This window comes from Chiloscyllium plagiosum, unplaced genomic scaffold (genome assembly GCF_037043375.1).
Source record: "Chiloscyllium plagiosum isolate Xiang-an unplaced genomic scaffold, Cpla_swu_hap1 HiC_scaffold_52, whole genome shotgun sequence".
Taxonomy (NCBI): domain Eukaryota; kingdom Metazoa; phylum Chordata; class Chondrichthyes; order Orectolobiformes; family Hemiscylliidae; genus Chiloscyllium; species Chiloscyllium plagiosum.
Genome location: NW_028270190.1, coordinates 10,500,913 through 10,518,758, shown reverse-complemented (window position 1 = coordinate 10,518,758; position 17,846 = coordinate 10,500,913). Strand labels below are relative to the sequence as shown.

General features: G+C 42.4%; 1 protein-coding gene across 2 annotated transcripts in view; it reads right to left on the bottom strand.

The window, feature by feature from the left end:
- Positions 1-735: 735 nt before the first annotated feature.
- LOC148134788 (procathepsin L-like) overlaps positions 736-17,846 on the bottom strand; it is a 29,941-nt gene continuing 12,830 nt past the window's right edge. The window contains exons 5-7 of one of the 2 annotated variants that reach the window (XM_087985417.1): positions 5,858-6,023; positions 3,579-3,681; positions 736-1,133 (exon numbers count right to left, since the gene is read on the bottom strand). In XM_087985417.1, coding sequence (XP_087841543.1) covers positions 1,034-1,133; positions 3,579-3,681; positions 5,858-6,023 — 369 coding nt within the window. In that variant the 3' untranslated portion in view covers positions 736-1,033. Of the gene's footprint in view, positions 1,134-3,467; positions 3,682-5,857; positions 6,024-17,846 lie in introns of both variants that reach the window. The other variant, XR_015755667.1, reaches the window with a different exon arrangement.

Genomic DNA, 17,846 nt, shown 5'->3' with positions numbered 1-17,846 from the left:
CCTGATGCGACTGAAGATTGCACACCAACCTGCATAAGCATTGAAACGGTGATACTGGAGATGGGCACCTGCACTAGACGAGGAATGGATACCCCTGTTACAATTACATTCTTTTTTCCATTCAACATAATTTAATTCATATTGTCTTGGAATTAACAATGCACGACTGGAACACGGATGTAACACTATGCACACTATTTGTATCTACAACACGGGATAGAGAAACCTGGAATTATCTGTGCAGTGTGTCCATGCTGTACCATTCCTAGCAATTTCTCCGGCCCATGATATCGTCAGAAATAAACTAGTATTCATCTATTTCACAGATCTGTGTGTGAGCTCTTTTTGTCATTGACGGTTCTCCACCAGTATTGCTTTGCAATACTTAAAATACTCCGTGTTCCAGTTTTTCTATTCAGTGCCAATCAATAGATGAAATTACATATTCGCATTTGTCTGAACTGAATCTCATCGGGACACTCCCAGTCTACAGTCTGGTCAGCTTAACCTTTTTCCAGGAGGGTTTCTGGTTAGATTCCGTTCAATTAAGCCTGATTGTCCTCAACAACCCCACTGCATTTATTCAGTAACTGTGCTGGTGTCAAAAAACACAGACTCTTCAAATTTTCTGTGCATTTGTCTACAATGTGGTTTGACAATAGATTTCACAGCAGACAAGACAATTCATTCGGCACAAAGACAAATCCGTTCCTTTGGAAAAAAACAAGCTCTGAAAATGATTGCTGGCAGCCTTTATTATATTGTTGGACATCAGCAGTACATGCAGATTATTGTCTTCTACAAGCTGGAGAGTGTACTCATTCTATCATTTACAGTGGCGATATGTATCAATCAGACAATGCCATTGGTTTTATATGAAGCGATAGAAATGTGCAAAAATCGTTATTATTTCACTTTTTAAATTTGCAGCAGACAATTAAAGCAATGTCTTTGAATGAATCAGCATTAACAGAAATGGTCCGGTTTTTCATTCGGCTGGGATTGATGAAGCTCTGTGTTATCAGTTGGCTCGTTACACGACAGGGTACCACACAAAACTGGCAATTTCACAGTGATTCCCTCTATCCTTAGCAATTTTGATGTACCCGTCTTCACCCCAGTCTGTTCCCCAGCTGGAAAATAAGAAAATCGATTGGTGTTGGAATCAAAACGCTAATAAAAGAGACATGTTTGGAGAAGCAGCTGTTTTAACTCTGGTATATAATTGGAATTATTTTGGGGACTGAATTCTGGAATTACTGAGCTAGATAATGAGTTGTAAGCATAATTTGTATCAGGCTGGAAAGAGTCAATTGTTTTCTTTTGCATCAAAATTGCTGATCTGCACAGTACGTATGGACTCACTACAACATTTAAAATGACATGAGGTGAGATCATTATCAGGGATAGGTCTGCAACTGGAGTGGATATGAACGGGAAAGTGAATAGGGACGAGTGAGAGCTTTATGGCCTCCTGGAGATTTCCTTCTTGCCGTATGGAGGATGACATTTTCTCAGTTTTTTTTTAACCCTCATCGTTCTGAGATTGCCTGCCACAGGATAGAGTCTGTGCAGAGAATGAATTGGTTTGGGCTCAGTTTGCCTAGTGTCTGCTAAACTGCAAGGATACTTCGGCCTTAAAATTTGTTCCATACACGGTTACCCTGCCCAAATCTCATTTCCCGCTTTACCAAACTATTCCAGAACCCATTACACTGTAATACTATCTACCTTATTAAACAACAATGTGTATGTTTAATAAGCTACCCACATAATGTTTCCTCTGGGAAATCATGTCGAAATGTGTGTTTGTGTCTGTGTGTTTGTGTGTGTGTGTGTGTGTGTATGTGTGTGTCTGTGTCTGTGTCTGTGTGTGTGCGTGTGTGTGTCTGTGTCTGTGTGTGTCTGTGTGTGTGTATATTCACCCGAACCACAGGATTTATTTAATCAAACATTTTGTATCCAATCTCGCCCTGAAGATGTGACTGCTTCTTCCAAGCCTGACCGCCGTGATTGTAATAACGGCAGCCAGCGATGCCTCATGGAATAAATCGCTGAAAGGAGACAGACGGTGGTAGTTGATGGAAAATATTCATTCCTAATGAAGTACTGCAAGGATCAGTTTTGGATCCACTTTTGTTCATCAATTTTTAGATAAATTAACTGAATGAGAGCACAGAAGGATAGTGGATTAATATGCGGATGACATTTAGTTCGTTTGAGTTGTGGACAGTTACTAAGGATGTATGGATTGCAGAGATAAGTAGATAAGCTGCAGAGCTATGACGAAAGGTGGCGAATGCAGTTTAACGCGGAAATGTGTGAGGTGATTCAGTTTGGAAGGAATCCAATGTAATGGCCAAATGGTCAGATTCGTGCTTATGTAGATGAGCACAGAGATCTCGATATCGAGGTACATCGATGTTTGAATGTTGCCTCCCAGATTGATAGGGTTATTGAGATGGCATATGGTGTGTTAACTTTGATTGATAGGGGGATTCAGTTTCGGAACCAGGCGATCATTCTTCAAGCCGTACAAAACTCTATTGCAACCACATTCTGGGTAATGTGTACAGTTCTGATCACCATATTACAGGAAGAATGTGCATGCTTTGGAACGGGTTCAGATGAGATTTACTGGGAAACCGCCAGTTATGGCGGGAGATAGTAAAAGGAAAAGCTGAGGGAGTTAAGGCTGTTTTCTTTAGGAAAAAGTTTGAGAGGTTAATTAATTGAGACACATAAGTTAATTAAAATATTTGATAGATTGGATAGTGAGAGGCATTATTCCTTGAATGGCGATGGCTGGCAGGAGGGCTTTAAAATCAACAGTGATAGATATTGGACAAATGTCAGTGGTAGTTTCTTTCCTCAGATTGTTGTAGGGCTTGGAACTCTGCCTGCAACATGAGAGGTATTGCCACATTTCAGAGTATTTAAATGGTCATTGGTCAGGCATATGGATGAGAATGGAATCGTGTTTGTTACATGGGCTTCAGATTGGTTTCACAGGTCGGCACAACATCGAGTGTTAAAAGGCATGTACTGGGCTGTAAAGTTCTATGTTCTACGATCCAAAATTGGGGCTGTTAATCTGATCCCATCAGTGCCCTAGTGACAAGTGATTCGAGCTTTGTCCTTGTTTCCCTGTGAACAGGTTGTACAGTTGGGTTTGGGATCTGACTTTGCCACCCATTTCCCCAATAACTTGCTTTTTGTTGTGTATAGCTGTTAATTTTAACCGTATGTTTGTAATTTGTACTGGTAAGTTTAAAAAATGATTGTGATTCAGGGATAATGACACTCTGATGCCTGCCTCTGTACGAAGCAATACTTCAGTCAAGAACCGTACACTTGTAAGTGCAGCGTTACTTGGTAATGGGATACCTGCCTCAGACGTTTTTTTTAGATATCATCCCAGACAGCACAACCATTAAGCATTCACTTCCAGATAAACACAATGTTACCTGCTCGTTGGACAGATACGCAGGTTGCAGCACAGAGACAGGAAATTCACGCCATGTCACTGTCCCTTCTCAATCTGTGATCAGGTATTTGTTATTTCATAGAGTACGGACCTGTTTTTAACCAGCCAATAGTTAATTCCATCCTCAATTCCAAAACCAACCACCAGCACTTCATGGGTTACGTATCCATTGCAATTTTCATCATAGTAAACTCCTGTAAGGAGACACATATTAAATGGTTTATCTGTGAAATATTTAATTAGTGTTAATTTAGCTTTGATTAATGAACACTGATATGTCTGTTTTTACTAACTGTCTTCAAATTGATCGTCAATTCAAACACTTTAATCAATGTTTCCCAATGACATTGTCTCTAGCATTCTCACTTCCTCTCGGCACATCCTTCAGAGTCATAGAGTTTTATAGCGTAGAAATGCTTCGATCTTTCGATCGAAATCGTCCATGCTGAGCACATATCCTCAACCAATCTAGTCCTATTTTCCAGCACTTGGCCAATATCCCTGTTCATATACCCATCCAGATGCCTTTTCTAATGTTGTATTTGTATCACTCTCCACCTCTTCCTCTGGTATTTCATTCCAGACACGTACCATGTTCTGTGCGAAAACATTGCTCCTCAGATAACTTTTAAATCTTTCCCTTCTCACCTTAAACGTACGGTCTCTAGTTTTGGACTCTCCTTCTCTTTATTCGTCCCATACCCATTATTGTTTGTGAACCTCCACAAGCTCACCCTTCAGTCTCTGTCGTACTGGCGAACAAGGCTGCAGCCTTCTCAGCCTCGGGCGAAAGTGAGGACTGCAGATGCTGGAGACCAGAGTCCAGATTAGACTTATGCTGGAAATGCACAGCAGGTCAGGCAGCATCTGATGAGCAGGAAAATCGACTTCATCAGGAAGGGCTTTTGCCCGAAACTTGATTTTCCTCCTCTTCAAATGCTGCCTGACCTGCTGTGCTTCTCCAGCAAAACTCTAAGCTGGACTCAATTCAGCCTCACTTCAACCCTAAAATACTTCAACCTAAGTCTTTGTCAATATTTTCTGGATCCATTCAAATTTAACAAAATCTTTCTTATAGCAGAACGTTCAGACTTTAACATAAAATTATAAAACTGGCCTTACCAATGTCCTGTGCAGCTGGAACATGACATCCCAAAACATATACTCAATGCACTGAGGAATGCTGCTTTCACTACCCTGTCTACGTGTGACTCCAAAATCATGGAATTTTGCATGCGGGCCCCGAGGTCTCTTTGTTTTTTAAATAACACTCCCTCAGGCCCTGAAACGTACTGCATACATTTCTTTACTTTCTTTAATTGTCTCCTTTCCATTCCTGCTGGCACTGGAACACCATCCCTTTTTTTATTTAATTTCCTTGTTCCACCCAATTACAGACTATCTGCTTTCCAATTGATGGTCCGACCTTGATAACATTCTTCCATTTTTTATCATTTTTGCTGTTGTTTTTATATCAATGATTGATATAGTATCTTGCTGAGATTATTTTCGAAGTAGAAATAATTTACCAGACATTTGCAGAACACACTGACCATGGTATCTGACGTGTGAAACATCGGTTTGCTACCATGTTTGTTAACACATTCTGATAACTTACAAACTCCTACACCTAGGGTGATGAAGGATTCAGTACTTTCCAGTTTGTCTCCAATTGTGGGTTGTACAGTAGAAGTGCTTTGTGATTTGAAATGATGATGAAGTCAATAGGGAATGGTCCTGCACATGGAGACGACCTGTGTCATCATCACAAGGAAGCTGTGCTGGCGTCCACCTCCCTGTTCAGACCACCGTCTTTGCAAGTCATACGAGAGGAGATCAAGAACAGAATAGAAACAGCTGCTGAGAGAAGAGGTGGAGCAGAGAGTGAAGGACTCTCAGCAGGACGCCAAGAGATTTCAAGTCGAAGGTCTCGCCCTTCCTCTTAATCCAGATACAGTTAGTGCAGCGTGTTCAGTTTACAATTAATAAAACGCTGACTTGTGCAGGCACTCAGCAGCACATCAGGACAGTTACACCTCACTATCAGTTCTCTTGGCTATAACACAACGTTATGAGCTATTTGCATCACTCCGAATGGGAGCAGGTCCATTTTTCATTACCATTCATGAGCTCAACTTGTAGCATGGTCTAGCTTTAACTCGATGATATCTGACAGAACTGGACGGCATGTAACACGGGGGGAGTGTAGGTTGAACAAGGATAAGGGTATTGGTCCATGGTAAACTTTGCAGTAATATTAATACCAAAATAGTGACAGTAAATGTGTCTGTAGATGTATGATTTCTAATACCTTTTCTTGAACAGTCGATAATCTGATTCAAAGACATCATCCAGTGCTCTGCGACTTACCTCCTTTATAATGTTGAAAGGATTTCAGACTTGCATTAATCACAACAGACATCGGTCCTATCTCTCTCACTGCTTGTTCCAATGCTGCCTCGCCTCCAGAAACCCACTTGTAGTCAGTGATTTTAGCAGCAATTTTATCTGGCTGAAATTTGCAGTAGCGTCCATGCTATATTTTAAATAAAATGTTCAAAAGGAATACTCATTAAGATCATAATAAAGCTATTTTTTCTTTGCTTAACACTTTTCTGCATTCCGACTTTGGCAACCAATTTTTTTTCCCAAATCTGTGCGATATTTGTTCACTATTTGTTTAGAAAAAGGCACATTTTGCATGACTTAGCATGAAAACAAACCATTTGTTCAAACTCGTCCACGCCAGTCACATATCCTGACGTATTGTAGTCCCATTTGCGACCACTTGGCCCTGAACACTTCCAATCCAAAAACCCATCTCCGTACCTTTTTAATTTTGTAATTGTACCAGCCTCCACCACTTCTTCAGGCAGGTCATTCCATACATACTTGGTCCTCGGCGCGAGACAGTTACAACTCAGATCAGTTTTAGGGTTTTCTTGTGTCAAACTTCATATTTATTGCTCTATGTATTCGAAACATTCTACACTGAGACGAAGCAATGGTATTACAAATGACTTGAAATGTGAGAAAATCAAAAAAGTACTTTGCCTTGACAACTCAATATCCCAATCAGGCTCACCATCTAGTTAGCTCATACCGAAACTCCATTAGAAAGAGTTGAGCCTTTTCACAGTTTTCGGTCGACTCATCTGAAACTTGTGATCATAGAGTAGTGAATTAAATTCTGCACATGCAGATCAACGTTTCCCGGGGGATCCAAGATGGCGGCGACCCAGCAAGTCTGAGTCTACAGTGCTCCACCCAAGACTTGGGTAAAGTGGGTCACCCACCCTCACCACACTCACCAAATCATTTATAATAGCTGTTTAATTTAATTAGTTGTTTAATATTAAATTTAAACAATCTAATCTTTGGTAAAAATGACTAAAGGGAAGGGAGCCCACAGCTCTCAACAAGCAGAAACCCCTTCCCCACCCTCTCCAGCTGCAGCTGAGACGTCCACAGCCGCCCCTGGGGACTGACCTACAGTGACAAGGCTGTAGAAATGATCTCCAAACTGGACGCGAAGATCGACGCTTTCATCGAAGAATCCCGAAGTCGAAGGGAATCACTCTCGGCCGCGCGGCAGAAGCACGACAGAGGCATCCAGTAAATCGAGCGCGGAGTCGGAGCGGCGGAGTTAAAGGCCGCGACCTCCGAAACTACAGCACAATCGGCCGTGGATCAGGTCCGGACTCTCGAACAGCGAGTCCAGAACTTAGAGAATCACATTGACGAGCTCGATAATCGAGGTCGTTGAAAAAATATTCGTTTGCTGGGCCTTCCCGAACGGGATGAGGAAGGCCAGCTTACAGCGTTCCTCGAGAAGTGGCTGCCACAGCTTTTAAATCTGGAAGTTGGATCAGGCCAGGTAAGGGCAGAATGGGCTTACCGGGTCGCAATACGCGGGCCCGGCTCGAACCAGCGCCCACGCGCCGGTCCTGTTCCAGCTGCAGAGCTACAAGGAGAGGCAGATACTCCTTGAAGCCTCTAGAAATCTTGGAAATGACCCCCAAGCTATGATCTATAAAGGATCCAAGATCATGTTATTCCAGACTTTTTCCCAGCTCTGGTCCGAAAGAGGAAGGCATTCGACGAGGCGAAGAAGCATTTAAGGGACTCAAATATTCAGTACTCCTTACGCTACACAGCGACGCTATGCTTTAACCATGAAGGATCCGTGTATAACTTCGGATCGCCAGAAAAGGCGAAGGAATTCTTGGACTCTCTTAGATAAAATGTGAGACATAATGGATGTTGGTTTGCCTTTCCCGCCGCTTTTGTTTATATCCCCTTTTTTTCTTACTTTACCGATTAATATTATCCTGGGGGGGTGGGGAGAGGGATTTGTTTTTCTCCCCCCCCCCCCCCCTTGGGGTTGTTTTCTTTTATTATTTTATGTATATATGTGGGATGTATGTATATGTGTGTGTATATATATATATATATATATATATATATATATATATATAAGCTGGGGTGTTTGGTTAATGTTGGTGGGGGAGATGGTTTCCTTATTCAATTTTACCTCTGTCTTTAGAAGCGGGGTTGTTTCTCCCTTGTTATTTGTATTAGTATATTTAATTATTATTTGTTGAGGTTGTAATTTTATAGTTGAATGTTTATATATGGTATTAACATTACCAAATGTATCCAGGTGTTGGTATGGGTGGGGGTCGGGTGCTCACTGATAACTCTAGCTTTGTATTATATCTGAATTCTCCTCATTTTATTGAGGAGTGCCTGGGTCAAGGGTGGGGCATTGGTTGGGAGAGGATATGATACACTTTGGAGAGGAAGGGACACCCCCTGGGAACAATGGGGAAAATCTCCACTTCGATACGTTTTATATTTTTTTTATTTGGAAATAGTTTTTTATTGTATTGTTGTGAAAGTATTAGAGAGGCTTTATTTTTGTAAATTTTATATGCTCTACGCTCCGGATGTTCTGGATAGGGTTCCCCCTCCCGGGGGATCTAGGATTGGCCCAGATGATTATGGTTGATCAGTCGGTTAAGTGGTGCACCTAAAATGTCAAGGGGAACAATTCGCCAGTCAAAAGGAAGAAAATATTATCAAATCTTAAGAAGGAAAGAGTTGATATAGCTCTCCTACAGGAGACACACCTGTCGGATAAAGAACAGGCTGGATTTGATCAGGCCTTTTTTTCTTCTTTTAGCTCAAAAAGCAGGGGAGTTGTTCTTCTTGTTCGGAAGAATTTCCCTTTCAAAATCCTAAAGCAGATAAAAGACGAATCTGGACGATATATTTTGATTAAAGCCCTCATAAATGGAGAGGAATATGGGATTTTACATTTGTACTGCCCCCCGGCACACCCCTTTAAATTTGTTAACGGAAGCCTTTTCAAAATTGATGGCTTTTCGTGCCCGTCATGCAACTATAGGGGGAGACTTTAATTGTATTATGGATCCGGAAATAGATAGGATTCCCAAGACTACGGCAGGAATATCACCCAGATCTAGACAATTGATGGATCTGAACAAAGAATTAGGATTAGGAGATGTATGGAGATGTCTTCATCCACAGGGCAGAGATTTTTCTTTCTACTCCAATCCACATAAATGTCACACCAGAATTTATATGCTTTTTGCCCCCTCGATTTTTTTAAATTCCATCTCAACCTGTAAAATAGGTAGTATAGCAATTTCCGACCACGCTGCTGTATACATGGAAACTAAGGCGAGGAACAATGGGACAACCCCTCGGCATTGGCGTATGGATCCCTTCCTAATGAAAGATAGAAAATTTGCAAAGTACTTCTCTCAAGAATTTAAAACTTTTTTAGAAATTAATTCAGGTACAGCTAGCAACCCATCAATGATGTGGGAGACCATCAAAGCTTACACGCGAGGTTTGATCATCTCCAACTCAGCGAGCCAGAAGAAATTGAATGGAGAACAATAGCGTCTGCTTGAAGCTCGCTTAAAAGCAGCTGAAACAGCACCCACTGATAGACCTTCTTTTATAAAATTGCAAAGGATTACGGCTCTTAGGACAGCTCTAAACACTACGCTTACTCAAACGGCTAAGAGGGAAATATTATTTGCAAAACAAAGGTTATATGAATATGGCGACAAAACGGGTAGATACTTAGCATTCCTTGCAAAGAAAAAAAAGGCCCCTCAGACTATTACGTCTATCAAGGAAAGTATGGGTATTCTGACTCATGGTGATATAAAGATTAATGCGATCTTTAGAGAATTTTATTCTCAGTTCTATAAATCGCAGGATTGTGAAGATAGGACGAGGAGGATGCAGTCACTTTTCAAAAATTTGACTTTTCCAGGCCTAACTCCGGAACAGGTATCGGCCCGAAATGCTCCTCTAACAGTCCAAGAAATACTTGATTCAATTAGGCAACTTCAGAGCGGTAAGGCACCGGGCCCAGATGGTTTTCAAGCTGAATTCTACAGAAAATTTACAGATATATTGGCTGGTCCACTTATGGACATGTATAACTATGCATATAGTCAGGGCTGTCTCCCGCCTTCGCTGAAAGAGGCAAATATCTCTCTTATCCTTAAAAAAAAGAAAGGATCCAGAAGATTGTACATCATATAGACCAATATCCTTGCTACATGTAGATTTTAACATCCTTTCTAAAACGTTAGCACTGAGACTAGAAAGGGTAGTGACACATATTATAAAGGAGGATCAGACGGGGTTTATTAAGGGCTGTAGATCATCCAATAATATTAGAAGAGTTTTGAATATGATTCAAGCCTGCCATCAGGGAAAGATACCAGGAGTAGTAGTTTCATTAGACGTGGAAAAGGCGTTTGATAGGGTTGAATGGTCATATTTGTTTTACACATTGGAAAGGTTTGGCGTTGGAAAGGTGTTTACCAAATGGGTCTCAACATTGTCTCGTGATCCCAAAGCAGTTGTGGTTACCAATGGATGAGGTTCGGATAGCTTCAGTGTGGGTAGGGGCTGCCGTCAGTGATGTCCCCTCTCGCCATTGTTATTTACGCTAATAATTGAACCACTAGCAGAAGTTATACGAGCTGATCCTAATATAACGGCCCTGAGGATTGGGACAGGTAAACATAAAATTACCCTTTATGCAGATGATGTCCTTCTATTCCTCAGTAATCCTCTGATGTCCGTACCTCGCCTAATCCAAGTTATTAATACATTTAGCGCATTCTCAGGCTATAAAATTAATTTTTCAAAATCGGAGGCTATGCCAATGGGTGGCCTTGCTATGACACCCCATTTAGTGGATGGATCCCTTTTTCCCTTTCGTTGGTCCCTGGAGGGCTTCTTATAGTTAGGCATTTTTATTACTCCAGTATTTGGTCAGTTGTAGAAGGCTAATTTTGTGCATTTACTGGAAAGGATCAGGCAGGACCTCCAGCGATGGGGAGACCTTCCAATTTCCTGGTTGGATAGAACAGCAATACTCAAAATGAATGTCCTGCCCCGTCTCCTATATCCTATGAGAATGCTTCCGGTGATGCTGCCGAGGACGGCTCAACGTAAATTATATGGCTGGCTGGGTTCCTTTATCTGGAATCATAGACGGCCCCTCATTAAGCTGAAGAAGCTACAGCTTCTACAGACAAGGGGAGGATTGGACTTCCCAGACTTAAGGAAATATCAGTTCAGTTCCCTATTAAGTTACATAGCTGATTGGGTCTTGTCTGATCCACAATCAATCTGGTTGGACATCGAGGCCTCTCAAGTAAAATACCCACTTATTAACATTTTATTTTCAGACAAGAGGAAAATCATTCCAGATCGCTGTGAAAACCCTATAATACTAAACACAATTAAGGCTTGGAAAATAATGCGGCAAAATGAGGGCAATTCACATAAAACATCCCCCTATGCACCGATAGTGGGAGCATGGGGATTCCAACCGGGGTTTACAGATGCCACTTTTAAACTCTGGAGATCCAGGGGTATCTCATGTCTAGGGGACCTATTTAAGGATGGGGTCCCGATGACTTTTGAACAGCTGCGTCAGAAATTCGGATTACCTAATGGAGACCTCTTTCGATACTTCCAAATTCGAGATTATATACAGAAGAAGACTAAGTTATTAGATAGTCTTTATAAATCAGATATAGAATGTAGTGTTCTACGACCAGTGGGGGTATCTTCCGTCAGTACTATTTATCATTTACTACATGATGAAGTATCGGGAGATATGGATAATCTGCTTAAAACATGGGATCAGGATTTGGGACTAGAAATCTCTATAGAAACGTGGAATGATATTTGGGAAAACGCTAGAATAATTACTATCTGTAACAGAACCCAGGCTATCCAGCTGAAGATACTTCATAGGGCCCATATAGCACTGGTTCGACTGGCAAAATTTAAGGCAGGAGCATCTCCAAAGTGTCCCAAATGCAAAATAGAGGTGGGCACTCTTGTACATTGAGTATGGACCTGTCATAAGATCCGGAGATATTGGACTAAAGTAGCAAGTACCCTGACAGAAATTTTAGGAACAGAAATTAAAGTGGACCCTGTTTCTCTCCTTTTGAGCTTTTCGAACTTTCCCTCCCTGGACATGTACGGGAAGAGACTATTTTCTATTCTTTCTTTCTGTGCAAGGAAACATATTTTGGTGAACTGGGTGGCTGAGGGCCCCCCGGACTTTCAAATTGGCACAGATTAATTATGGAATGTATTCCCCTTGACTTCCTTACAAATATGGTACACCGAAAGACCGAATTATTTTATAAAATATGGCAGCCCTTCTTGAATTCCATAAATACAGATATCTCGGCTATCCTAACAAGGCTTTTATTTAATTGAGATTACAAATCTGGCTGGTCCGGGGCCTCTGAGGAGAGGAATCCCGCACGTATACGGGCTTTATTACATCTGATGTTAACTCATTCCGAGCATGTAAGAGACTTAAATATACACTTTGGTTAGTTGTAGGTGAGATTAGTAGATAGTTGAGTTTTTTTAAATCTTTTTCGGTATTTATTTTCTTTTGTTAAATTTTGGCTATTGTATATTTGATTTAATTGTACATCAATGTTTATATTTGAGAGTTTTGTTTATTTTTGTAAACTTCTAAAAATGTTAACTTTCTAATAAAAATATCTATTAAAAAAAACGTTTCCCAAACCGTCAATAATTACATCATTAGAGTCATTGGATTACAACTAATTAGTATTAGTCTCAGTACCTATTCAAATATTTCCCCTTTCATCTTAAAGCTCTGCTCTCTAGGTTTGGACTCTGATCCCATGGCTAAAACATTCTGCTCTTCACCCGATTCATGCATTTCATGATTTTATAAACCTTGATAATGTCACCCCTCAGCCTCTGTTCCTCCGCTTGGAGAAAAGCCCCAGACTATTCAGTCTCTCCCGATAATTGAAACCCAATCCCAGCAACATCCTTGTCAATATTTTCTGCACCCTGTGAAAGTTAACAACATCCTCCCTTTAACAGAGCAACCAAACGTGTGTGCAGTTTTACAAAACTGGCCTCGCCAATGTCCTGTACAGCTGCAATATGACGTCCCAATACCTGTACCAATGTTTTGAACAATAAAGGTAACTGTGCCAATTGCCTCCTTTACCATCCTATCTGTCCTCGGCTCTACTTCCAAGGAATTATACACCTGCAGCTCTAGGCTTCTCTGGAAATTCTTGCATGTTGGAAATGATGGAGTATATTGATTGCCTCAAGTATGGTCTCGATGCCCTTGTTTAAACGAAAATTGGAAAATTATAAATGTGGTGACTTTGCTACTCTCTGATGGAGTGAAGATTCTGGTCAATAATTTTCAATTACTTCTCACCAATGTTGCAGTTACTTCAGTTTCAGGACACAGGGCAGAACATGATGCCAACTCTGGGGTGAGATTGATACTGGGAGTGATATCGAAATGGGTGGGTGTTTGTAGCAGGAGGAATTGCCACATACACCGAGATTTAATTCCAAAATGGATTAAAATGTAGTTGTGGCATTCTGTGTCAGCGTTCATTCAAACTTGGCTTGGAGAAGGTGTGATGAGCTGCCATCCAGAACATTTACAGAAATTTTGATCGGTACTATTCTGTGCGAGAGGGAGTTCAAGGCTTTTGACCCAAAGTCGGTGATGGAATGACAATAAATTTCTGAGCAGGAATGGTGAGTGATTTGAGGTGATGTTGCAGGGAGTGGTGTTAACTGTATCTACTACGGTCCTTGGCAGAAGTGGTCTTCGGTTTGGAAGGTTCTGTCTACAGACCATCGGTCAACTTCACAGCTGTCGCTCGTGGATTGTATATACTGCTGTCACTTTGTGATGATATTGGAGGGAATAAATATTTGTGGATTTGATGCCAGACAAATGCAGTGAATGTCCTGGATGGTGTCAAATCTACTCAGTGTCAAACATAGAACATTGAACAGTGAGCACAGTGCAGGCCCTTCGGAACCCAATGTTGTGCCAAACATTTATCTTAATCTAAGATCAACCTAAATACACACCTCTCAAATTGCTGCCGTGCATGTGCTTGACCAGCAGCCGCTTAAATCTTCTTAATGTCTCTAACTTTACGACCAAAGCTAGCAGTGCAGTCCACGCATCAAAAACTCTTTGCGGAAATAACCAACCTTTGATATCTTCCCTTTACTTTCTCCAGTGACCATAAACAAATGAACTCTCCTGGCAGCCTTTTTCCTGGGTAAACGTCTCTGGTTACTTTCCACTTCTTTATCCAACCCAATTATAAAAAAACAACAATCCTTAATCAAAAATATTTATCCAAACAATCCAATATCATATATCTGCGAACATCTTTCAGTACCTTGCTGACCACAGACTTAAACCTACCTAGACAATAATTTCCAGGTTTTTTCCCGATTTACTTCCCTGAAGAGAAGTACAATATATGCCTCCCTCCAAACATGAAGAACTACCATGGAGAGGTTGGATTCAAAGATCATTGCCAGAGTTGCAGCAATCTCATTCCGCACTTCTCGTAGGAAATGTGGATATATCTGATCCGGCCCTCGAGATTGAGTCATACTCATGCTTTCCAGAATTTCCACCATATCCACATTCTTAATATGAATCTGCTCAAGCCTATTAAGCTCTTCCCCAGTATTCTCCCTAACATCAAGCTCCCTCTCTCTCATGAATACAATAGCAAAAAACTCATTTTGCTCCTTCTCTATCTCGCCACGCTCAGTGCTTAAGTTTATCCACTGGCTTGGATCCAGCTTACGCTCTCTCAGATCATTCTCTTATTCCTAATGTACGCGAGCAAAACATTTGGATTTTTCCAAATCCTTTCGCCACGGCTTTTTCATGCACCAGGAGAAAGTGAGGTCTGCAGATGCTGGAGATCAAAGTTGAAACTTTATTGCTGGAACAGCACAGCAGGTCAGGCAGCATCCAGGGAACAGGAGATTCGACGTTTCGGGCACAGGCCCTTCTTCAGGAATGAGCAGAGAGTGTTCAGCAGGAGAAGATAAAAGGTAGGGAGGAGGGACTTGGAGGAGGGGAGTTGGAAATGTGATAGGTGGAAAGAGGTCAAGGTGAGGGTGATAGGTCGGAGTAGGGTGGAGGCGGAGAGGTCAAGAAGAAGACTGCAGGTCAGGAAGGCGGTGCCGGGCTGGAAGGATCCGGCTGAGACAAGGTGGGGGGAGGGGGGATGAAGAAACTGGTGAAGTCCAAGTTCATCCCCTGCGGTTGGAGGGTTCCCAGTCGGAAGATAAGACGCTCCTCCTCCGACCGTCGGGTTGTTGTGGTTTGGCGGTGGATGAGTCCAATGACCTGCATATCCTCGGTGGAGTGGGAGGGGGAGTTGAAATGCTGTGCCACAGGTTGGTTGGGTTGGTTCGTCCGGGTGGCTCAGAGGTGCTCCCTGAATCGCTCCGCAAGTAGGCCTACTTGCGGAGCGATTCAGGGAGCACCTCTGGGCCACCCGGACGAACCAACCCAACCAACCTGTGGCACAGCATTTCAACTCCCCCTCCCACTCCACCGAGGATATGCAGGTCATTGGACTCATCCACCGCCAAACCACAACAACCCGACGGTCGGAGGAGGAGCGTCTTATCTTCCGACTGGGAACCCTCCAACCGCAGGGGATGAACTTGGACTTCACAAGTTTCTTCATCCCCCCTCCCCCCACCTTGTCTCAGCCGGATCCTTCCAGCCCGGCACCGCCTTCCTGACCTGCAGTCTTCTTCTTGACCTCTCCGCCTCCACCCTACTCCGACCTATCACCCTCACCTTGACCTCTTTCCTCCTATCACATTTCCAACTCCCCTCCTCCAAGTCCCTCCTCCCTACCTTTTATCTTCTCCTGCTGAACACTCTCTGCTCATTCCTGAAGAAGGGCCTGTGCCCGAAACGTCGAATCTCCTGTTCCCTGGATGCTGCCTGACCTGCTGTGCTGTTCCAGCAATAAAGTTTCAACTTTTTCATGCACCAACCAGCTTTCCTCAATCCATTTTTGAGTTCTTTCCTTTCAACCCTGGAATCTTCAAAATTTGCGCCAGATCCCGCTCTTCTGCTCTTACCATCCAGGGCTCCTTTTCTTTCCAATTCCACACCGGTCTCATTGGGACAAAGTTATTCAAGACAGCAAAAAGATGCTCCACATTTCTGTTGTGCATTTCCGTAAAGCAATTATTCTTAATTTACACTCCACAGGTCCTGTCTAAGAGCAGTAAAACATCCCGTCCCCAGAAAAATATCCCTCTCATCCAGTCAGTTCCTATTCCTCTCCATGACGACCGCAAAGTTGAGGCATTTATGCTCTCTGTCACCAAAATGCTCGCCACCGAGATATCTGACACCTGGCCTGCGAATTGCCTCGCACCAAATCCAATATGGCCTCCCCAGTCGGCATATCGACTTCTTGCGTCAGGAATACTTCCTGGAAACACCTAACAAAATCATTTCCATCCAGATAATCTGCACCACGGATGTTCCAATTAATATTGGGGAATTTCAAATCACCCTTATCAGCAATTCTGTTCTATCCGCTCGTTTCCAAGATCTACTGCCCAATCTGTCCAATGGCTATAGCAGACAACCAATAAAATAACTGTTTCTTTCTTTGTTGTCGGAGCTGCAGTCATCCAGGGAAGTGCAAGTATTTCACCATATCCTTTGTTTTTGTTTAGTTGATGGAAAGGCTTCAGAGATGTTGATAGTGTGCGATTCAGTAATGGTTAAATTCTCTCCCATGTTGGATTATGTCATTGTCTGGCACTTGTCTGGTGAGAATGCTATTTGTCATTTATCTTCGCAAGTGGAGATATTGTCCACACTTTGCCGCATTGGACACAGATTTCATCAAAATGTGATGAATTCAAATGGTGCTGACAATCGTGTAGATTTTCCCTCTGCGTACCTTTTGGATAGAAGGCCAGTGACGAAGCAGCTGAAGATGGCTGTACCAAGAAGGCTACACTGAGGAACTCCGATCGACATGGCCTGAGCAGAAAGATATCAAATAACTGCAAACACCTTCCAGTGTGTTCGATATAATTACAACTAAAGGAACCTTTTCTTCCAATTCCCATTCACTCCAGATTTTCTTGATGGAAAGGGGTGTCATTCACACTGTAACTCTTGAGATCATTTCGTTTCCCCAACTGTGGACTGTAAATTAGGGACTAAAGGTTTAATGAATCACAAGCCGAGTATTCGTGCTGGACTCCAAACTGAGGCTGCCAAATTGGCAATTTATAATACTGAGCAGTTCTGATCCCAATGCCAATATAATTCATTCAGGGGTGAGGAAGGTGCTCAACATGAGAGGAGAGGACAACGATATGCAAATGTGTTCAGCATTGTTTGTAGATTTAGGAGTCGGGAAATATCAAGTACCAGTTGAGGAAGAATACACCTGCTGATATGTGACCTTACTGCACCACACCCCACCCGAGCCAAACACACCCCTACACAAAGCTGTGTTGTGATCGTCACCTCCCCTCCTCACTCAATCACTTACTGTTGGTCTGTTACCCAAGCTCAATACCAGCCCTCAGATTGTTGTTGTACTGAATGTTACTGCATTCCTGTTGAGCAGGGCCACTGGCCTCTGGCTGGTAATGACCACTCCTTGGGGCTATCATTTGTGCAGAGCCCTTCTCTTGTCCAGCTTCGTGCCCGAGTGACAATACGTACACTGGGGCTTCATGAAAAGAGGAGACTCTGTTCATGTTGACTCGCCAGCCAGTGAGTGAGAGGCCATCACCTCCATAAAACATAGCCAGAGAATAGGTTTAGTTTAGAGTGATGCCCAGTCACCAGATCACGTACGCCTGTCACATGAAGAGAGTGTTTCTTTCATTCAGTTGTCTATTTGGCCAATGAAACGCTGGATTTTGGAGAGCAGAGTGGATGGGC